Source organism: Mesoplodon bidens (assembly GCF_964165515.1).
Source record: "Mesoplodon bidens genome assembly, chromosome: 10".
NCBI classification, from domain to species: domain Eukaryota; kingdom Metazoa; phylum Chordata; class Mammalia; order Artiodactyla; family Ziphiidae; genus Mesoplodon; species Mesoplodon bidens.
The window spans coordinates 74002469-74027055 of NC_138172.1; the positions used below are offsets into that span (position 1 = coordinate 74002469).

Genomic DNA, 24587 nt, shown 5'->3' on the forward strand with positions numbered 1-24587 from the left:
AGAGGGCAGAGCCCTCGCCACTGGACTGCCGGGAATTCTCTGGAGTTCTTTATGTGTTCTGGATACAAGTCCTTTGTCAGACATGTTTTGTGAATATTTTCTCCCAGTCTGTGACTTGCCTATATGGTGTCCTTTTTTTGGCTGCATTGTGTCTTCGTTGCTGTTCGCAGGCTTTCTCCAGTTGTGGCAAGTGGGGGCTACTCTTTGTTGTGGTGTGGTGGCTTCTCTTGTTGCAGAGCGTGGGCTCTAGGCGCGCGGGCTTCAGCAGTTGTGGCACACGGGCTCAGTAGTTGTGGCACACGGGCTTAGTTGTTCCATGATATGTGGGATCTTCCCGAACCAGGGATCGACCCCACATTCCCTGCATTGGCAGGTGGATTCTTAACTACTGGGCCAACAGGGAAGTCCCTATACGGTGTCTTTTGATGGCAGGGGTTTAAAATTTTGATGGAGTTTAACTTACCAACTTAAATTTTATGATGATTGTTTCCTGTGTTAAAGAAATGTCTGCCTTCTCCCAGGTGTCAAGGACATTCTCTCGGTTTTCTTCTATAAACTTTGAAATTTTAGATTTTATTTGTGGGTCTGTGATCTGTCTCAAAACTAATTTTTTTTTTTTTATGGCTTGAGGTGTAGGGGTTGAGTTTCATTTACTTACTACATGTGGGGATCCAGTTGTTCTAGCACTGTTTATTCTTTTGCCCATTGAATTGCTTTGGTACCTTATCAAAAACCATTTGCCCATATGAGTGTGGATGTATTTCAGAACACTCTAATCAATTCCATTCATTGATATGGCTGTTCTTATGCCAATAACCACATTAACTTGATTACTGTAACTTCGTAGTAAACTTTGAGTTGATTCCATTTTTGTTCCTTTAAAGTTTCATTTGTCTATTTCAGATCCTTTGCATTTTATAAATTTTAGAATTAACTTGTCAATGTTTATTTTTAAGAACGACTGCTGAGTTTATGATCAGGATTGCATTGAATCTGTAGATCAATTTGGGAAGAATTGACGTTTTAACAATATTGAGTTTTCCAATCCATTAACATCTTATATCTCTCCATTTATTGAGGTCTTCTTTAATCTCTTTTAACTGTGTCTTTTGTTTTTATGTAGAATTTATACATACCTCTAAATATTTTATGATGGTATTCTTTTTTCTTAGGTTTTTTGTTTGTTTGTTTTTGTTTGTTTTTTATTTTGGTGGTACACGGGCCTCTCACCGCTGTGGCCTCTCCCGTTGCGGAGCACAGGCTCTGGACGCGCAGGCCCAGCCGCTCTGCGGCATGTGGGATCTTCCCGGACTGGGGCACGAACCCGTGTCCCCAGCATCGGCAGGCGGACTCTCAACCACTGCGCCACCAGGGAAGCCCCTAGTTTCTTAGTTTTAATTTCAGTTTTCTTCTGTGAATATAAAGAAATACAGTTGGGTTCTGATATTGATCTTGTGTCCTGTGACGTTGCTAAATTCGCTTAGTAGTTCTAGTAGTTTTTGTTATCTTCTGGGTTTTGTTCCTTAGGATTTTTGCGTAATTGTGTCCTCTCTGAATGGACAGTTTTATTTATTCCTTTCCAGTCTTTCTGCCTTTTATTTTTTTGTGCCTTATTGCACTGGTGAAAGTAGGACATCCTTGCCTTGGATGGGAGGTATTCAGTCTTTTACCGTTAAATATGATGTTAGGTATAGTTTTCTCATATACACCCTTTATCTCATTGCGGACTTTCCCTTCTATTTCTAGTTTGCTGAGTGGTGTTTTTGTTTGTTTGTTTTTTGTTTTTTTATAAATGACTGAACGTTGTCAGGTGCTTTTATTGCATCTATTGAGATTGTCATAATTTTCCTTTTTTATTCCATTAATGATTGCATTGACTGATATTTTTCCAAATGGTTTTCATTAGTGAGATAAACTCTATTTGATTATCATGTATCGTAACTTTTATATATTGCTGGATTGAGTTAGCTAGTGTTATATTAAGGTGTTTTTGTGTCTGTACATTTCATAGATTACAGACACAAAAAATCCTTAATATAACACTGTCATAACATAAACCTGTCAAAGCAGCAAGTGCAGAGATGGGGCAAGCTTTCAGGTTGCTTGATTCAGTGGCTCAATCATATCATTCAGGGCTCAGCTTCCTTCTCCCTGTCCTCTGCCATTCTTTTTTTTTAAAAAAGTATTTTAATTTCATTGGAGTATAGTTGATTTACAATGATGTGTTAGTTTCAGGTGTACAGCAAAGTGATTCAGTTATACATACACATATATTTTTTAGATTCTTTTTTCATATAGGTTATCACAGAATATTGAGTAGAGTTCCCTGTGCTATATAGTAGGTCCTCGTTGGTTATCTGTCTTTTATCTAGTGGTGTGTGTATGTTCATTCCAAGCTCCTGATTTATCACCACCACCCCCACACACGTTTCCCCTTTGGTATCCGTAAGTTTGTTCTGGATATCTGTAAGTCTGTTTCTGTATTGTAAATAAGTTCATTTATATGTTTTTTAAAAACTAAAAAAGAAAATAATAATATAAACCTGTCACTTTCTTGTAATGTCTTCGTCTGGTTTTGGTAGAGCAGAGTTATGCTGGCCTTATAAAATGAATTGAGAAGTATTCCTTTTTCCTATATTTTTGAAGAATTTGTATAAAATTGGTATGAGTTCTTCCTTCAGCATTTGAAGAATTTTCCAGTAAAACAAACCACTAAGGCCTGGTATTTTCTTCAGAGGAAGTTTTTGATAAATTAAATTTCTTTGATACTTACTAGAGTTATTTAGAACTTCATTTCATCTTGTGCAATTTTGGTACACTGTACTTTTCAAGAAATATGTTTCATTGTATAATGTCAAATTTATTGACATAGAGCTGTGCATATTTCCTTATGCTGTTGATATCTGTGGTATCTACAGTGAGGTCCCCTCTTCCATTCTGATATTAGTAATTTGTGTTTTCTGTCTTTGAAAAGATTAATAAAACTGATTAAAGAATCAGTTTTTGGCTTTGTTAGTTTTCTTTTTTATCTGTTTTGTTTTTTTGATTTCTACTTTTATTCTTTCTACTTAACTTTTGATTTAATGTGCTCATATTTTATTCTTTAATCCATGGGTTATTTAGAGGCGCATTGTTTAATTTTCATATATTTGAGACTTTCCTAGATATATTGTAACTGGTTTCTAACACAAAGTTCTGTAAGGTTGCAACCTTTAAATTTATTGAGACTTGTTTTATGACCTAGCAACATGGTCAGTCTTGTACATTCCATATGCACTTGAAAAGAAGGTGTATTTTGCAGTTGCTGGATGAGTAATCTATAAACGTCAATTAGGACAAGGTGGTTGATTGTGCCATTCAGGTCTTCTGTCCTTACTGATTTTTATGACTGGTTCTTTCAGTTACTGAGAAAGGGGTATGAAAATCTCCAAATGTGATTGTGGATTTGTTTACTTCTTTTAGTTCTATCAGTTTATGTTTCATGTATCTAAGAGCTCTTTTATTAACCACATACATAGATATTTATAATTGCTATATACTTATATATTTTATCATTATGAAATGTCAGTGACCTTTATTAATTCTTGTACTTAGTCCTTGTCTTAAGGTCTATTTTATCAGATGTTGATAAAGCCACTCCTTTCATAACATATCAGTGTTATATATACTTTTACCTTTTTCAGTGGTTGCCCTAGAATTTGTGATATATTACAACTAACCCAAGTCCACTTTGGTTGCCTGAGAAAGTTTTCCTTTCACCTTCACTTTTGAAGGATAATATTGTAGGTACAAAATTCTAGGTTGGTAGGCATTTTTTCTTTCAACACTTCAAATATTTCACTCTGCTTTCCTGTTACTTGCATGGTTTCTGAGGAAAAGTCAGATGTAATTCTTCAACACTTCAAATATTTCACTCTGCTTTCCTGTTGCTTTCATGGTTTCTGAGGAAAAGTCAGATGTAATTCTTATCTTTGCTCTTCTCTAGGTAAGTTGTTTTTCTCTTCTGGCTTCTTTCAGGATTTTTTCTTTATCTTTGATTTTCTGTAGTTTGAAAATGATATGCCTAGGTACAAGGTTTTTTGGTGTTTTTCCCACTTGATGTTCTTTGAACTTCCTGGATTTGTGGTTTGGTGCCTGCTATTCATTTAGGGAAATTCTCAATAAATATTGTTTTCAATATTCTGTTTCTTTCTCTCGTTCCTCTCTTTTTTGTATTCCTATTACACATATGTTAAACCTTTTGTAGGTGTCCCATAGTTCAGGGATATTCTGTTGTGTTTTCTTTCCAGTCTTTTTTCTCTTTGCTTTTCAGCCTTAGAGCTTTCTTTTTTCCCCCCAAGACGTATATGTAAAGGTTTGGTTTTTTTAACTTTTTATTTTATACTGGAGTATAGCAGATTAACAATGTTATGATTGTTTCAGGTGCACAGCAAAGGGAATCAGCCATACATATACATGTATCCATTCTCCCCCAAACTCCCCTCCCATACATCAGCCTTAGAGCATTCTGTTGAGATATCCTTAAGCTCAGAGATTCTTTCCTCGGCTATATCCAGTCTACCAATAAGTCCATCAAAGTCTGTCTTCATGTCTGTTTCAGTGTTTTTGATCTCTGGCATTTCTTTTTGGTTCTTTCTTAGGATTTCAGTCTCTGTTTATATTGCCCATCTGTTCTTGCAAGCTGTCTACTGTATCCATTAGCGCCGTTAGCATATTAATCATAATTGTTTTTAATTCCAGGTCTGGTAATTCCAATATCTGAGTCTGATTTTGATGCTTGCTCTGTCTCTTCAAACTGTACGTTTTGGTCTTTTGGTGTGTCTTATAATTTTTTCTTGATCGCTAGGCATGTGATATACTGGGTAAAAGGGATCTTGTAAATAGTCCTTTAATAATGTGGTGGTACAAACATAGAGAACAGACTTGTGGTTGCCAAGGGAGAAGGGGGTGTGAGGGAGGGAAGTGTTGGGAGTTTGGGCTTAGCAGATGCAATCCTATTGTATATAGGATGGATAAACAACAGGGTACTACATTATAGCACAGGGAACTATATTCAATATCCTGTGATAAACCATAATGGAAAAGAATATGAAAAAGAATATATATGTATGTATAACTGAGTCACTTTGCTGTACAGCAGAAATTAACACAACATTGTAAATCAACTATACTTCAATAAAATTTTAAAAAAACAAAAGCATCTGCTAGAAAATGTATAACAGAAAAAAAATAACGTGGTGGTAATGGGTCAGGGGGTAGAAGCATTCCATAGTCATGTGATTAAGTCTCAATCTTTTAGTGTGCCTATACCTCTGATCTGTGAACTTCACATGTGTTTCTCAGTGCCCCCGCATTCACCCTTTAGTTGGGACAGGATGGCTAGAGTGGGCTGGAATTGGGTATTTCCCTTTTTTCAGGTCAGTTTGACTGATAATACCCCAGCAGGTTAGGCTCTGATTAAATAGTTTCTTCTGCAGGCAGACTTTGTTAAGAACAGAATGCTCTGGAATATTTCAAAGTGGTTCCTTTTACCCTTCTGCTGGAAGCACGAGAGAATTTTTCTCTGATATTCACTGTGAGAACCTAGTAGAACTCCAGGAAATTAAACTCACTAAAGTGTGGGACCCCCAATGACCGGGTCGCTGGAATTTTTATTTTTTATTTTTTTGGCTGTGTTGGGTCTTCATTGCGGTGCACAGGCTTCTCAGTGCGGTGGCTTCTCCTGTTGCGGAGCACGGGCTCTAGGCGTACGGGCTTCAGTAGTTGTGGCTCACAGGCTTCAGTAGTTGTGGCTCATGGGCTCTAGAGCGCAGGCTCAGTAGTTGTGGTACACGGGCTTAGTTGCTCCACGACATGTGGGATCTTCCCAGACCAGGATCGAACCCATGTCCCCTGCATTGGCAGGCGGATTCTTAACCACTGAGCCACCAGGGAAGTCCCCCTGGGATTTTTAATTTTTCAAACTTGATCACACTGAGCCTTCAACAGCTGGTTAATTACAGTTCATGTTTCCCTACCTCACCACTGGTTCCTGTGCAGGTTTGTGCTAGTGGCTTTCTGCTCTCATAAGTTGTGATTCTCTGTATTCACCTGTTGGTCTCTCCCATTTTGGGGTTAGCAGTTTGCCCTATGACTTCACTTGTCTTACAGATCTAAGAAGAGTTGTTGATATTTCAGTTTGTTCACCTTTTTACTGTTGTTAGGACAAAGTGGCGACCTCCAGACTTCTTACATGCTGGGCTGGAAACTGCAAGTCTGTGCTCATTTTTTTAAAGCATATTTTCCTGAATATAGAATTTTGGGTTGATACTTTCTTTTCCTTTTCAGTGTTTAAAGATCCTGTTCCACTCCTGACGTCTATGGTTTCTGATGATAAGTCAGCTTTTATTAGCATATCTATATTCCCTTATGTGAAATGTGTTGGTTTTCTCTAGCTGCCTTCAAGATTTTTACTTTATCTTTGAATTTTAACAGTTTGATTATGAGACACCTAGCTATATGTTCTTTGTATTTATCTTCTTGGGGCTCCTTGAGTTTCTTGGATCTGTAAGTTGATGTCTTTAACCAAATTTGGGAAATTTAGGTTACTATATCTTCAAATATATTTTCTGCCTTGTTTTTGCCACTCTTGGGACTCCAGTTACAGTATAATTGAGGGACTCTAATTAGTACAGCAGTGCATATGTATAACCTATCAGTATAAACTTATTAATATAAATATATATGTAATATGAGTATATTTACATATAGATAGATGGTGCGTGCTCTAAACATTTTAATAAAAGGGATCCATGATCAAGAGAATTTGGAGATGGGTGCTTTTACCAACCCCCAACTTACCTTTAATATAATGGCATTTAATGACTGGTACAGTAACTATGCACATTTGTCTTTTCTGTTAAATGATGAGCTCCTAGAGGACAAGCCACTGGCTTTACTTTTCTTAATAATTATATAAAAATATAAAGACAGTGGTTCTCAGATTTTTTAAAATCCAAAAATGTTATCTGTGAGAGGCAAAGTAAAACAGAAAGTTGCTAAAAATAGGAATAGAAACAGTGGAGAAAAATATGCCAGGCAAAAAGTATGACATAAAAGAAAGCTAAAGTAGCAGTTTTCATATCTGATAAATATAATATTTATGGTAGAAAACGTAAGGGACACAGAAAGACAGCCCAATTAAAACATGGGCAAAGGATTTGAATAGACGTTTCTCTAAATGTTCTGGTTGGTTATAGTTGCACAACCTTGTAAATATATTAAGAACCACTAAGTTGTATACTTTAAGAAGGCGAATTTTATAATATGTGAATTATATCTCAATTTTTAAAAAGTGATCTGTATATTTGGTCTTAAAGACCAAACCTCACTTAATTCTCAAGGCTTAGAGCCATGCAGATTGTTCTCCCACTATATTTATTGCAAAAAGAATTAGAAACAAATAACAAAAGAGTAGGTTAAACAAAGTTTGGGAACTAACATTAAGTAAAAGAAAATCACTGAAATTACTGAGGAAATTTAGAAACAGAACTGAATATAAGATTACATGTTGAAATTTTGGGGACATAGCTAAAGTAGTATTTAGAAGGAAATGTATAACTTTAAAATGTTTGCCCAAAAAAGAAAGGTTAAAAATAAACTATACAAACATACATTTCCTGGCTGTGTCTGCTGAAAGGACCTAGAAACAATGAAACTACCATAGCAGTGAGCATACCCAGTACCCACATACTGGTTTCTAAATACCATTGTCCAATAAAAAGAATCAGAGTTCCATGGAGGAATGATTGATTCCAGGGCTGGGACAAGGAAGATTAAAAAATAAGCCTGGAACATGTTATGTTGCCAGAGGTAAGAAAGTGCTCAAAAAGAAACAGGGCCTGTTGAAAGGGCATGGGGACCAAACTGAAAGAGTTCCCAATGGCCACAGCTAAAACAATTTGGGTAATGAAATAAGTAATGATAGTATTAAATTATAACCCATAGAATAAAATAAATATCCATGAGTCCATACTCTTTGAGTAAATAAACGGGAGAGAAGGGATGTTTTCAGTAGTTTTCCTGTATTGAAGAGTTACAGTTAATAAATAAAACAGGAAATCATCATTAGGCAAGTAACACAGTAATAATTGTAGTCTAGATCCATTGGTAGATGCTAAAGCTAGTGGATGAAATTTTGAGGAGAAATAGGAGGATGTTTGCATAGTCACAAAGTATCTCCCCAAATATATTTAATTACAAAAGGAACAATAACAACTTTACAGTGAAGAAATCCGGCAGACACCATCTTAATGAAGTGAGCAAAGGTAACATCACCAGTAATAAAGCATATCAAATCAACACGTGCCCCGTGTTATGATGCACTGAGAAAGACACAGCATCATTCCTCTGGTGTTTTTGCCAAAAATGCATAACTCAATCTAATCATGAAAACATCACAAACACAAATTGTGGAACATCTGCAAAATAACTAACCAATACTCTTCAAAAGGGTTATGGTCTCAAAGTCAAGAAAAGACTGGGGAACTGTCAGTCTTTTGGAGATTAGAGGAGATTAAGGAGAAATTACATCTAATGTAATGTGGGAGCCTGTGTTGGATCCAGAAGAGAAAAAAATGACCTTAGTGGGAAAACCAATGATATTTGAATAAGGTCTGTAGTTAACAATATTGTACCAATGTTTTTGGTACAATTTCCTTGTACAGTTTCCTTGTACTATGGTTAACGTTAAGGAAAGCTTGGTAAGGGTGTAAAGGAACTCTACTATTCTTGCAATTTTCCTATAAATAAAATTATTTCAAAGATAAAAAAGAGGGCCTTCCCTGGTGGCGCAGTGGTTAAGAATCTGCCTGCCAATGCAGGGGACGCGGGTTCGTGCCCCGGTCCGGGAAGATCCCACATGCTGCAGAGCGGCTGGGCCCGTGAGCCATGGCTGCTGGGCCTGCGCGTCCATAGCCTTTGCTCCGCAACGGGAGAGCCACAACAGTGAGAGGCCCATGTACTGCAAAAAAAATAAAAAATAAAAAAGATAAAAAAGAAAAATAAGGTAAACACTGAGTTCAAGAAGTTTGTAGAAATAGAACAATTGAGCACACTCAAAGGAAAAAGAAGAAAGGAAATAAAAAGATCAGAAAATGAAGTAAAAAGTTGAGATACTTATTCTTTGGAATTTTTAAGGTAGTTTTCTGAGAAGACTGAGTAAGAAAAGAGAAGATGCACATATATAAAATTCAGAATGAAAATAGAGATGTACACTCACTGCATTCCTTTTAGTGATGTCATTTCTTGCCGAAGCTGGGCCCTCTCCGTTGTTGTGATTAAAAAGCAAATACCTGTGGAATAAGAAATGAGGGTGGAGGTATCCAGTCTGATTCTAAGGTTTGAGAAGTTATGCAGTGCCTAACAGGTACTAAGTTTTTTGAGTCTAACTGTTTGATAAATAGAATGATTAGGTGTTTCATTTGGTCTAGTGATACCCTGAAAGAAACTGTTGAGACACTAAAGATGCCATGAACTGAGAAAGTTGGACAACCTCTGAAATATGAGAATTATGAATAAGTAAATGCTAAAAAAAAAATTGAAAATGTAGATGAAATGGATAAATTTGTAGGAAAATGATAGGCAACTTGAATATAGTATGAAAACATTGGAATGGTAATCAAAGATCTTCCCTCCCAAAAATTGCATACCTGGATGACTGTGTATGGGTGAGTTCTATCAAATTTTGAAGGAACAATTAATTCCTTTCTTAAACAAGTTACTGCAGAAAAGAGGGCAAGAGTGAAAACTGCCTAACTCTTTATGCGGCTACTTAATAAGCTTGATTTGAAACCCTGATAAATTCAAGAGGAGATATTATAAAGCCATTTCCCTTATTAATGTAGATGAAAGGGATCCTAAATAAAATATTAGCTATCTGAATCCAAGAATATACTAAACGAGTGATGCATCATGATCAAATGGAATTTAGTTCAGGAATCCAAAGATAGTTCATCTTTAAAACAATTATTGATGTAATTCACCATTTTAATAGTTGAGAAAAGAAAAATGTTTTTCTGATTTGATTCAGAAAAGCATTTTATGTATTTCAATTATTGTTTGTGATTTAATTCTTAGCAAACAAAGAATATATAAGGGAACTTTATTGAGTATTTGTATATTGGATTTTTAAAAGTTTTTTATTATAGACAGTTTCAAACATAATAAAGGTAGGGTGAGTGGTACAATAGACGTGACAGGTAATCATTGCTCAGCTTCAGCAATTATCAATGTATGGCAACTCTTTTTAATCTATATACACACACATACACTCTCATACACTTTTTTCGTGCCCTGCTAGATTATTTTGAAGCATGTTCCAGACAACATGCTCTTTTTAATCAATACTGAGTATGTACCTTTTTTCTCTCTAACCATTAATATCCTAAAATAATTAACACTAATTCCTTAATATTATCTGCTGTCTAGCAGAGTTGAAATTGTCCTGATTGACTCATAACTGTGAATTCAGAGTTCACACATTGCATTTGGCTGTTATTCTTCATTTTTTCTTTTAAACTGTAATAGCTCTTTTACCTCTTTCCTTCCTTCTTTTTTCCATTATGTTGCTAAGAAACCAGGTCATTTGTCCTATGGAATTTTCCACATTCTAGATTTGGCTGATTGTGGCCCCATGGTGTTGCTTAAATGTTTCTTTTTTCCCTGTCTTTCCTCGAAACAGGTAGTTAGGCTTGATTAACTTCTATTATTGGGGGGGGTAGATAATAATTTCATAATTATTGATGCATAACTTTTTTTTAAGAGAACTTTATTATTTTTATTTATTTTTGGCTGCGTTGGGTCTTCGTTGCTGCGCGGGCTTTCTCTAGTTGCAGGGAACAGGGGCCACTCTTCGTTGTGCGCGGGCTTCTCATTACGGTGGCTTCTCTTGTTGTGGAGCACAGGCTCTAGGCACGCGAGCTTCAGTAGCTGTGGCGTGTGGGCTCAGTAGTTGTGGCTCAAGGTCTCTAGAGCACAGGCTCAGTAGTTGTGGCGCACGGGCTTAGTTGCTCCACGGCATGTGGGATCTTCCCGGACCAGGGCTCGAACCTGTGTCCCCTGCATTGGCAGGTAGATTCTTAACCACTACGCCACCAAGGAAGCCTGATGCATGACTTCTTAATTCTTAATATCAGGAAGTATATGATGCTTGGCTGCTTTTGTTAAAATTGATTAGTGGGTTTAGGTACCTGGCACGTGCAACCATCGTGAAGGTCTCCAGCAGCCTCTTATTTATTTACGTTTTTTGCCGCGCCACGTGGCATGTGGGATCTTAGTTCCCCAACCAGGGATTTAACCTGTGCCCCCTGCGTTGGAAGCACGGAGTCTTAACCACTGCCAGGGAAGTCCCTCCATCAGCCTTTTTACCTAATGTTTTAGCAGTCATTGATGCTTGCTGCCTGGATTGTTATTCATTAGGGGGTAGCAAAGTGGTGCTACTCTAATTTATCATCTCTTCTTTGTTTATAAACTAGTCTTCTATGAAAGAAACAGTCCCTCATCAATCCTTCGATAACCCTGAGGCACAGTTTATATAGGAAAGACAAGATAAATGCTTAATTCTTTCTAGAAGAGCACTTTCTTTTTTTTTTTTTTTTTTTTTTTTTTGCTGTACGCGGGCCTCTCGCTGTTGTGGCCTCTCCCGTTGCGAAGCACAGGCTCTGGACGCGCAGGCTCAGCAGCCATGGCTCACGGGCCTAGCTGCTCTGCGGCATGTGGGATCTTCCCAGACCGGGGCACGAACCCATGTCCCCTGCATCGGCAGGCGGACTCTCAACCACTGCGCCACCAGGGAAGCCCTAGAAGAGCACTTTCTTAGTACCTACAGTGAACATAATACTTAGATGAGCTTACTTTAATATCTAAAGACAAGGATGCCTACTATTACTGCTCTTATTTAACATATTACTAGAAGTCCTTGTCAACAGTATAAGGGAAGAAGAATAACTATTGTAAGGAAAAAGATAAAACTGTCATTATGTACAGACAGTATACACATTTACTTCAGGGGAATAAAACAGAGTCAGCAAACTATTAAAACTGCCTTGAGTTCATCAAGGGTCTTAAAAATCAATACTATTTATTTTCATCATCCTTAACCAACTAGAAAATGAAATTTTTAAAAAATGTGTATCATTAAAACAACAAAACCTAGAAAGTGCCTAGATATTAGTCTAATCAAGAATACACAGGACTCATTAAGAAAAATTTAAAACTTCAATAAAAGATATAGGAAATAATCGTGGACATGGTAATTTACTCTTATAAGGATGTTATTACTTCTGAAGTTTATCAATAAATTCCAAGTAATCTCTGTCAAAATTTTAGCTGGGTATTTTCGAGGAACTCTGTAAACTTACTGTGTAGAAGAATAAATAATAATTCATGAATAGTTAAATCAACCTTTAAAAAAGGAGAATAAAGGGGAATTTACCCTATCAGATATTAAGATATATCAATACTACAAAAAGCCATAGTAATACAGTGTGGTATAGTATAAGAACAAACAAATAGATCACTCTTAGAGAGCTTAGATAATAGACCCAAGGATATATGGGAACTTAATGTGTTATATAGGTGACACCACAATCAATAGGTAAAAGTTAGGTTGTTTAGTAAATGGTTTTAGAAAAAGCAGCTCATTATATATGGAGAAGTAAAACAGTATCTCTATCCTATATCATATGCAAAGGTAGATTCCAGATGGATTAAACACCTATATGTGGAAGATAAAACCAAAAGGTTTAATAGAAGAAAATTATTTTCCTTAAAAACATATATATTTTCATGACCTAGGGTTGGGGAAGGAACTTCTAAAACCTCAAAGCACAAACCAATTTGTGTGTAAATTTAATTGCATCAAAATAGGGAGCTCTATTTAACAAAGGACCCCATGGGCAAAACTAATATACATGTGACAAATGGGAGACAATATTTGCAATGTTTAAATTGCCAAGTGATTAATGTCCTCTAAACTAGACTATATAGGAAACTCCTGCAAATGAACAAGATAAAGAAAGCAATCCCACCAGAAAAATGGGCAAAGGATATAAACAGGCAGTTTATAGAAAAGGAAATCCTCAAAGCAGTAAGCATATGAAGAGTTGCTCAAATGTATTAGCAGTCAGAGAAATACAAATTAAAACAGTAAGATAGGGGCTTCCCTGGTGGCTCAGTGGTTAAGAATCTGCCTGCCAATGCAGGGGACACGGGTTCGAGCCCTGGCCCAGGAAGATCCCACATGCTGCGGAGCAACTAAGCCCATGTGCCACAACTGCTGAGCCTGCGCTCTAGAGCCCACAAGCCACAACTACTGAGCCTGCGTGCCACAACTACAGAAGCCTGCACACCTAGAGCCCGTGCTCTGCAACAAGAGAAGCCACTGCAATGAGAAGCACATGCACTGCAATGAAGAGTAGCCCCCGCTCGCTGCAACTAGAGAAAGCCCACGTGCAGCAACAAAACAGCCAAAAGAAAAAAAAAAACCACAACAAAAAACAAAAAAGACAGTAAGATATTTCATATATGTTAAGCTGGCACATATTAGCAAATGAGATAAAAACCAAATGCTGATGAAGATGCAGGTTATAAAAACTCTTACACACTGCTGGGACACATGTAGCCACTCTGGACAGTAGCATGGCACTCAGAATTAAAACTCTATATGTATATGACCCAGCTATTCTGCTCTTGAGTTTATATGCCGAAGAAAATCTCAATCAGATCCATAAGAAAACATTTACAGGGATATTCATTGCAGCATTATTTGTGGTAGAAAGGCATTAGAGGTAATCCAGGTGTCCGGTGCAGGGATAGTAGAGAAAAAATGTTTTGAATACATGCCATGGCATATTATATACCAATCAGAAGCAGCAAATCAAATGTACACATACAAAATGAATGGATTATGTTACAGAATTGAAAAAGAACAGAATGAGATATAACACAGTAAGATTTGCACACATCAAAAATACATGCACTCGGGGCTTCCCTGGTGGCGCAGTGGTTGAGAGTCCGCCTGCTGATGCAGGGGGCACGGGTTCGTGCCCCAGTCCGGGAAGATCCCACATGCCGCGGAGTGGCTGGGCCCGTGATCCATGGCCGCTGAGCCTGCACGTCCGGAGCCTGTGCTCTGCAGTGGGAGAGGCCACAGCAGTGAGAGGCCCGCGTACCGCAAAAAAAAAAAAAAAAATACATGCACTCAGTAAACAATAAGGATTTACTGTATAGCACAGGAAACTATATTCAGCATCTTGTAATAACCTATAATGGAAAAGAATCTGAAATATATATATATACACACACACATATATATATCCAAATCACTTTGCTGTACACGTGAAACTAATAAAATATTGTAAATCAACTACAGTTTAAAAAATAAAATTTTTTTTAAATACATGCATTCAAAAACATTTTGCAAGAACACATACAAATTAAAGGGCACACAGTAGGCATAGTAGGGTGGTTGCCTATGCGATACAGAAACAAGGATAAGGGGAAATTTAAAGATTTTCATGACTCCCCATCTCATTTCATAGAATCATAGAAATTATTTAAGATATGATCTGTAAATGTATCTAAATTGCAGTATGATAAAAGCAAATGAAATGATCAAAGGCACCACTGTCAACCCATTCACTTTGTGGAACTCCTACTCCCCCATCAGGATGTCTTATGAACCACAGGTGTTGTGTGACCATCAGATATACAGACCGAGGGTGGAGGTCCATGTCAGCCTGTATACTGAACACTTAATATGTTATTGCCATTTAAATTAGTTAAAATATCTTAAGAATTTATAATATTTAAAGTCTATCCCATATACATCTGTGTGTTTTAATATAAAATAGGATTTCCCTCAATATTTAGGGAAAATTGCCATTCTAGTAATATGTGCCTTCTAAGACCCCCTAGTGCACATCCAGTATGAGAAGCAGGTTCGTAAGCTGACTCCATTGATCAAAGATCTGACAGATCTTTGGGAAAAATAATTTCTTTTCCTCTAACACTAAGGCATTTCACTATTCTGGCTCTTCCAAGATGGATTCCAATTTGAGATATTATGTGGTAAAATATACAGTTATTTTATGACACTCTGATTTTTTTTTTCTTTAACTTTACAGAGACTGTGCAGTTGATCCAACTTGTGTTTTATGCATGGAGTGCTTTTTGGGAAGTATTCACAGAGACCATCGATATAGGGTTAGTAATATCCAGATAATAACCACACCTAGTATTGAATTTTATACTCAGTACCTTTTCTTTTTAAAATTCCAAGATTTAACACTGAAACAGGAGAGAGTGGTTTAAGAAATGTGTTACTCAAATACCATTAAACATACGATGGCAGTGTAGAGATGAATTATGAATCCAGATTTCATGGAACACATGGTTTAAGATTAAAAGACTATAGATAGCAGCTCTTTCAGTATTGGTTTTCAACTAGTTTTGTTATTTTTTTAATGTTTATTATCTTTATAATTCTAGGTTTATAAAGCGAGTTATCAAAAATTAGAGGATAAAGGTGAGAGTTAAAATGCAAGAGGGAGGTTCTGAAGGGAGATGAGTGAGCAGTTAAGTAAAAGTGACAGGATTATACCTTTAAGAAATGGTTCTATCTATTGGTCAGCTTCTACAGAATTGTCATTTCTTAATATTAAAGAGGCATCTAGTACAATGTAGAAAAGGGCCAACTTCAGAACATAAGACTAATCAATTTTTTTTTTTTAACTGCTGTAATGCAATCAGTACTTTTCCAAAAATCAAGTATGTTTGTTTTTAAGTCAGGGATACAAAATACATAGGCAGATTATTGCTAAGCCTGTCCTGGTTCCTCTACTGGATGCTGAAGACAGAGCTGTGAGCATTCAAAAATTTAGGGAACTGTTACTAGCTGGAATTTTTCACCCTAATCTCAAATAAAAATAGAGAAGAAATATTGCAATCTTCTTACTAATTCAAGACTTTTTTTTTTTTTTTTTTTTTTTTTTTTTTGCGTTATGCGGGCCTCTCACTGTTGTGGCCTCTCCCCTTGCGGAGCGCAGGCTCCGGACGCACAGGCTCAGCGGCCATGGCTCACGGGCCTAGCCGCTCTGCGGCATGTGGGATCTTCCCGGACCGGGGCACGAACCCGTGTCCCCTGCATCGGCAGGCGGACTCTCAACCACTGCGCCACCAGGGAAGCCCCTAATTCAAGACTTTTGATTCAGGACTTTTCCTCCTGTTTGTTTTTATTTACTCTACCCGAGTATTGTTAACAGTGAACTAAAACAGCTGCAAAATTGAATTCATATTTTTATATGTTCTTTTTATTTTCATAAATCAGTAAGAGAATCCTAGTTTCCTTTAAACTATTCTACCTATCTTTGGTTACCAGAACACACATAAAAGCTATAGGGTGAGGTTATCATTTTCCATATGGCTGCCTGCCCATGTTTCTTGGCATATATCTTTGCAGCCCCTAAGAATAACTGTCATTTGTGAGTTTACATTAATTACCCTGTGATATGTAACACACAAATACTTACTTTGGGCAAAATATGAAAGGCTCTTTCTAAAATTTCCTTCTCATACCCATCCATAAACTCTCACAGTATTTTTTAAAAAAGCAAAATTTCCAGTCTACTAATTATTAAATAATAGGTTTTATCTTGCCAGATTCCTTGAATCATTGCTACGTCTTAAGGAAGCTTGAATAATTTTGAAGCCCACAGGTGGTAAAAGGTTTTACGACTAGGCACTCCATGTTTCCTTTTCAAAGAATGCTATTTAGAGAGTGTTAGAAAAGAAAAATAAACTATTTCTATAGTTTTTTTGGTCACTTTCTCTAATGCAGATGCACTCTTATTAGACTTTTGTAGAAGACAGCAGCTATAGGAATCTTTGTCACTCTTGAATCTGTTATGTTATAACCTGGTAGCATAGATACCAGCAATATACCAATTTAGCCAAAACCTAGCAAGAAAACCCTTGTTATTTTCCTAATTAGGAAGTCATGCAAGTGGACATATTTTACCTCTTTAAAATAGCTGTAGCTTGCTAGACACTACAGAGTAGCTTATTTTATTTTGAAATCACTTAAATTAGCCTATAGGCTTATTTAAAATCAGCTTTAAAACATTGAGAGGTTTGGCATTTTATTTAATTTTATCCCTCCAAAGAAATTAACACTTCAGCAATGTTATTTCCTTAGCACTTGATATTCCTATTTATAATCCGATAGCCCCTCAGTAAATACTTATTGACAAGATACTTTACAATTTTTTTTCAAGATGACAACATCAGGAGGTGGAGGTTTCTGTGACTGTGGTGATACTGAAGCTTGGAAAGAGGGTCCTTACTGTCAGAAACATGAACTTAACTCCTCTGAAATTGAGGAAGAAGAGGTAAAAACATTTTCACAAAATTGTTCCTAAGGAAATACTGTCTTAACCATGTGTTTGAAATATTTTCAGACATAAGCATTAGGTTATAATATAGCAATGGATAAGTAAAATATCAGTAGTCCTCTCACTATTAACAGTGACCAAGTATATACTTCGAAAGTTTTTTGCATTTTATGGATGGCATACCATTACTAGTAGAACACACTTGAAATTCTAGAAATTTAATTTAATTTGGACTTTGGCATTTGTTTGTTTTATTTTAAGCATATATGAGTTTTTTTAGTCCTCATTTATTATTAAAGGGATTATTTTTCCTATATATGTAGATCAGTTAACTTAGTTGGTTTTTGTTTGTGTTATGACTAAGACTTTGTAGATCAGATACCTTTCTTTTCTGTAGTCCTACATGGCAGCCAATCCTACTCATCATCTCCTGGTAAATCAATGTCATTGGATATGTGATGGGACCAAACATTGGGATGATAGCTCAATACAAGTTATACTCGTTCTAGCTGTAAATATGTGCTTTCTAAAATTGTTGTTGATCCTTTATTATTTTTCTCTAAATGATATTTGTAATGATATAATAGGCTCTCACTAAATAAATACTTGAAACTCTGCCGTTTGTGACAATCTGATGTTTGATTTAAGATCCTTATTTCAGATTTTAATTTTAAATGGCAGAGAGGTGGGTACATTAAAAGAACGTATGCATTGTTAGTAAGTAGGTCTGATACCGATTTGGGGCAAGTGGACATTAATAGTCCTTCCTAGTGCACGTCTTCCTGGTCTCAGATATTTTAACAGAATGACCAGAGAACTTATGGTGTAGGACAGTATCTTTTAGACTGTGTTTCACTGTGTTTTAGACAGATGAAAATTTGTGCAGAATGATTCAGTGCTATAGAACACATATATATTTGTTTGTGTTTTGTTTGCTTTGTGCATGTGCTTTAGGATTTGCTACAGAGAGATGCCAAGTGATCAGGGTTTCAGATTTCTCCACTGCAACTGGAGCAGCTCTGTTTTTATCTCTTACATACTGGGTTGGCATTCTGTATATAAAAATATAAACAAGGCAAACAAAGACATATTTGGAAAAAATGGTTTTGCTTTTGAAAAAAAATGGAAAGCTAGTGTAAAACTTTAGGACTGGGAGAAAATATTTGCAAGTCATATCTGATAAGTGTCTGGTATCCAGAATATATATCTTACAACTCAACAACAAAAAACAATTAAAAATGGCCAAAGGACCTGAATAGACATTTCTCCAAAGAAGATGTAATACAGGTGACCAACAAACACATGAAAACATGCTCAAGAGTATTAGTCATTAGGGAAATGAAAATCAAAACCACAGTGAGATACCACTTCACACCCACTAGGATGGCTGTAATCAAAAAAGTGGCAAATAGGTGTTGGCGAGGCTATAGAGAAACTGGAACTCTGTACAGTGCTAGTGGGAATGCAAAATGATTTAGCACTGTGGAAAACAGTTTGGCTATTCCTCAAATGTTAAACATTGCCATGTAAGCCTGTAATTTCACTTCTAGGTATATACCCAAAAGAATTAAAAACAAGTATTCAAATAAGTACATGCACACACATTAGTAGCAGCATTATTCATAATAGCCAAAAGGTGGAAACAGTCAAAATGTCTATCAGTATGTGAATGGATAAACATACAGTGTAATATTACTTAGCTGTAAAAAGGAATGAAGTACTGATACATGTTGCAACGTGGATGAACTTTCAAAACATCATGCTAAGTGAAAGAAGCCAGACTCAAAGGGTCGCATACTGTATGATTCCATTTATGTGCAATATCCAGAATAAATACATCTGTAGAGAACACAGACTGGTGGTTGCCAGGGAATAGGGAAGGGAAAAATGGAGAAAAACTGCTTAATGGGTAAGGGGTTTTACTTTGTTGAAGTGATAGAAATGTTTTAGAACTAGATAGAGGTGATTGTGGCTCAACATTATGAATGTACTAGACACCACCAGATTGTTCGCTTTAAATTTTCTAAGAAAAATTATGAATCTGCCTGCAGTTACTCTCTTGGCTTTATCCTCATACATTAGTGGGGTAGCTATCAAATAATGAAGACTTTGGTTAGTTTCCTGAATTTTTAGAAGATGCCAGCAAAATAACCTGCCTGGCTGAAATTGTATGGTCCTGCCTGGAGAATATATATTCCAGCAACTTGACAGAGAATCGAACCTCCAGACTTTGCCATTTAATTCCTATTTAAGAATTCAGTTAAGAGAAATGAAGTCTTCGAGAAAAGACTATAAGATATTAAAAAGATAACAGATAACATTATATTTAGCATACCTGGTCCCCACTCACTAAATCCATACATTATCTAGGGTTTTTCTATTTTATGCTTGAAATGGAAGAAAGCTATATAATATTTGAAATGAACCTTTTTAGCCTGTCATAGAATTGTTTTTATTGAATATAATTTTTTTGTTATACATTCAGCCTACATTTTAAGAAAAAGTTGTAAAAAATTTTGATTATATACTTCTGTTGGGGTAGTGTTTAGAAGTTCCACAGGTCTTCTCAACTTTTGGCATTTGAGGTGGGACATTCTTCATTGTACAGGCCAGGGATCAGCAAACCCTGGCCCCACAGGCCGGATCTTGTCTGCACCCTGTTACTGGCACCACCATAATCCAAGAATGGTTTTTATATTTTAAAATAGTTGAAGAAAAATCAATAAGGGTAGTATTTTGTGGCATGTGAAGATATATGTGAAATTCAAATTTCATTATCCATAAATAAAATTTTATTGCAACACAGCCACGCTTAATTGTTCATGTTTTGTCTGTAGCTGCTTTTCCACTACAACAGCAAAACTGAGTAGCTATGTCAGAGACCCTGTAGCCTGCAAAAACTGAAATACTTAGTGACTCTTTATAGAAAAACTTTACTGACCCCAGGTGTACACTGTCAGAAGCACTGTGTTTATTATACCTAATTCCCACTCATTAAATGGTAATAACATCTTCCATCACCATGACAACAATAAATGCCCAACTAGTTTTCCAAATGGGCCCTTGAGCATGGGGGGTGAGTACGGAGGCTGGTGGGATGGTACCTTTCCTAGTGTCTCCTTTGTTGATCTTTATAAAAACCGTAAGAAATTTGTCTTAGGTCTCTGCATTAGGAAATGTTACGTTTCTCTTGGTGTGAGTCTGGTAACTGACTGTGTTTCCTTTTGTTGGGGCATCTTGAAAACAGCTTGTCTGTAGTAGCTATATGGAAATTTATATGATTGGCATTTATAAATAGATGTTATCTTGACTTCAGTTTATTTTCCTTCCTTTATTTTCATTTTACCTGCTTTGTATATCTATTTTTTAATACTGTTTTATTACACTGGACGTATTCTAGTTGCTGAAGGGGAATTCCCTGGAGGTCCAGTGGTTAGGACTCCATGTTTTCACTGACAAGAGCACAGGTTCAATCCCTGGTCGGGCAACTACGATCCCGCAAGCTGCACTTGGCCAAAAAAAGTTGCTGTAAATCCTTTTCGAAATGAAATTTAATTCAATAACATATAATAACTGAATGAACAACCTCAGTGAAAAATTTTTTATCTGAAATTTTCACTTATCAATGCTGCTTTCATCCCATTTGAATACAGATCAGTGGTAACTAGTAGCTGAATATCATGCTAAATACGATTCTTGGTTTACCTCATTTAATTCTCAGAACAACCCTGTAAGATAAATACTACTGTTACCCATATTTTATAGCTGTGAAAGCTTGAGTCTTAGATTAAGAAACTTGCCTACAGTGTCCCACACAGTAAGTGCTAGAGCTGGGCTTTAAACCTAGGTAGTATAGACAACTCTGACAGTACAGTATACTGGTTTTTGAAAACATTTTTTGGCAGTGGAATTTTTTAAAATAAAATTTTAATTAAGAAATCCCAATAATAAAACAGATAAAAGCAGTATTACTAATGAATTTATTTTTATAAGTTGGAATGTATATTATTTCTTGTTAGAAAATCGATTCATAACTTTGGTTTCTAGTTTTAGTTGGACAGTGTGGAGAAAACCCTCATCCATACCTTATTTGCATATGACAACAGTTAAACTCTATTATAATATGTGCTTACTTTTCTTTCTTTTTTTTTTTAAGATTGATTGATTGATTTTTTTGGCTGCATCGGGTCTAGTTGCTGCATGCGGGACCTTTCGTTGCAGCGTGCAGGCTCTTCATTGTGGTGCGTGGGCTTCTCTCTAGTTGTGGCAGCAGGTTTTCTCTTCTCTAGTTGCGGCACGCAGGCTTCAGGGCGCGTGGGCTCTGTAATCATGGCGCGCAGGTTCCAGAGCGCATGGGCTCCGTAGTCTGCGGCACGCAGGCTCAGTATTGTGGTGCATGGGCTTAGTTGCCCTGCAGCATGTAGGATCTTAGTTCCCTGACCAGGGATCGAACCCACGTCCCCTGCATCATAAGGTGGATTCTTTACCACCGGACCACCAGGGAAGTCCCAACCACAGGTAACCTTTTTAACAGCATGCTATTCTTCTAGTTTGGAAGAAGAATAAATCAAAGTTGACTCACAAAGGCTTGCATTCTCTAACATAAATGTCACCAAAAACAATTATTAGTCTTAGATAATACAACATAGGATAAGATGGTTATTTATTCTCTCATTCCAACTGACTTATGCTGTGATACGAGCACTTGGAACAGAAGTCTTTTCAAATAGAGTTTAATTTACCATTGTACACGAGTAGACTTGCACAGCCTAGCATCTCTTCACTTCAGAAATAATGTTTCTTAATCAGTAACCCATTTTCAAGAAGTTAACATGTGCATACAAAGATGGCAGAAGAATCTATATCCATAGGCCATTTAAAAATTTGGATAATCATGGGCTTCCCTGGTGGCGCAGTGGTTGAGAGTCCGCCTGCCGATGCAGGGGACGCGGTTCGTGCCCCGGTTGGGGAAGATCCCACGTGCCGCGGAGCTGCTGGGCCCGTGACCATGGCCGCTGAGCCTGCGTGTCCGGAGCCTGTGCTCTGCAACGGGAGAGGCCACAACAGTGAGAGGCCCGCGTACCGCAAAAAAAATAATAATAACTAAATAAAAATATGGATAATCATGTGTTTTTTTTTTTTTTTTTTTTTTTTTTTTTTTTTTGCTGTACGCGGGCCTCTCACTGCTGTGGCCTCTCCCGTTGCGGAGCACAGGCTCCGGACACACAGGCTCCGCGGCCATGGCTCGCGGGCCCAGCCGCTCCGCGGCATGTGGGATCTTCCGGGATAGGGGCACGAACCCGTGTCCCCTGCATCGGCAGGCGGACTCTCAACCACTGCGCCACCAGGGAAGCCCAATCATGTGTTTTTAAACTGGTGTGTATTTCAAATAGGAAACATCCCTACCAGGCCCTGGGATTTTTAGAACAGAGTTTGGACACTACTGGCTTGGATTCTCAAGAATTGGTGGTTGTTTCTGTCCCAACACCATTTAATTCTTATATATCCTGTTTATCATAATTCTTCAATCCTCTAAATGTCTTGTATTATGGGACGTAATTGTAAGAAATGGAATGACTGTATAGTGAGATAGTATCACGAGGAAAACTGAGTTTTGGTTCTACTTTCTGTTTTAGTACAGTGTGAGGTTCGTATTATGATTAATAGCCACTCTTTTATGAATCCCCAGAAGGTACCAGTTCCAATACCTACTTTGTAACAGGTGGTTTTGCCATGTTAACTTCTAAAGTCTCCATAAGAAATAGTAGCAAACCTTGGTAGCAGTATAAAAAAAATTTTTTTTTGATGGGACATGTAAAGCAGTTTATTGAGAAGAGTTATAGGTAAAAAGTGCTGTAAGACTTTGGAAAATCTTTTTCTTACTTTACTTCTTCTTACACTCTTTAAGCCCTAGACCCATCTCCTTTAGGAATCTTTGTCTTTTTTCCTTCATCCTTGATATTATTCTCCTTCTCCATTTGTTTTATATCAGTTCCACTAAGCTGATCCTTGGTGAAGATGCACGAAAATGTTCTGTATCCTTATGTATATTTTCAAGAATGTGCTGGTTCCCATTCCATGATGTTGGAATATATTGATTTTCTTATTGAGAGATGAATATAACACTATTCAGCCATTAAGCTAAATAACATGTTTAGATTTGATAAAGCATTAAGATTAGATTGTGTAAAACATTTTGCCAACCTTGACTGAAAGATAACCTTAAAGTATGTTTATAGTAATACTTTTCTACATTAACCTTGAAATTTAGTGGCTCATTCACTGTTAAGTCTAATGTACGAAGTTCTCTGTTAAATACATACACAACTTGACTCGCTGAGAGAAGGTGAGTGATTCTTAAGAACATCGAGGAGCAGTTTTCTGACCTTGTTGACTTCTCCCCTTTAGAATCCTGAAAATCAGGTTCTCCTTTATACCTATAAAACTAAATATTACTTGTCCATCCTTAGATAACATTCCTTTGCTTATTCTGGAAATTGGGGATTAGAGAGATGTGGAGCTGTTACCATGGTTTGATGTTAGGTTTTAAAGATCCTAGAATGCCATTCTAAAATTTTTAGATTTATTCATTAGGCATTGGAGTGCCGTGGAATACTGTGGTTCATATGATTCAGTAATATGGATTATTATGAACAGAATGTTTTAGGAAGTTTGATTTGCTGAGATGTAACGTATAGGATCAAATTGAAGAGAAGCTGAAGCTGGAAGATCGGTCAGCTTTTTACAGTAGTATTTTGAGGAGGGAGGCAGAATGGGAAAAAGGAGAATTCATGTACATTTAACATGGTTGCTTTTTATTTTTTTTTCCTGTTCTTTCAGGATCCTCTTGTGCATTTATCAGAAGATGTGATAGCAAGAACTTATAACATTTTTGCTATTACGTTTCGGTATGCAGTAGAGATATTAACCTGGGAAAAGGAAAGTGAACTGCCACCAGATTTAGAGATGGTGTAAGTACAACCCATTTATTCCTTGTATTTGTATTTGCTCACACTCAATTTTAACCATTTTGATTCTGATTCCTCAAATTAACTTTAATACAGCTAGGATAGAACATAATCTTTTTTAATAATTAGTTTTCAGCATAATAATAACCTTGGTTTGATAGTTTTTAAATATGTGTGAGCCATTTAATCG

General features: G+C 36.8%; 1 protein-coding gene across 5 annotated transcripts in view; it reads left to right on the forward strand.

The window, feature by feature from the left end:
* UBR2 (ubiquitin protein ligase E3 component n-recognin 2) overlaps positions 1–24587 on the forward strand; it is a 116638-nt gene that overhangs the window by 19197 nt on the left and 72854 nt on the right. For all 5 annotated transcript variants that reach the window (XR_014016746.1, XM_081245135.1, XM_081245137.1 and 2 more), the window contains exons 3-5: positions 15165–15243; positions 17313–17426; positions 24270–24400. Coding sequence is in view for 4 of the 5 variants with exons in the window: in XM_081245135.1 (XP_081101261.1) it covers positions 15165–15243; positions 17313–17426; positions 24270–24400 (324 nt within the window). In the remaining variant the exon portion in view is untranslated. The remainder of the gene's footprint in view (positions 1–15164; positions 15244–17312; positions 17427–24269; positions 24401–24587) is intronic.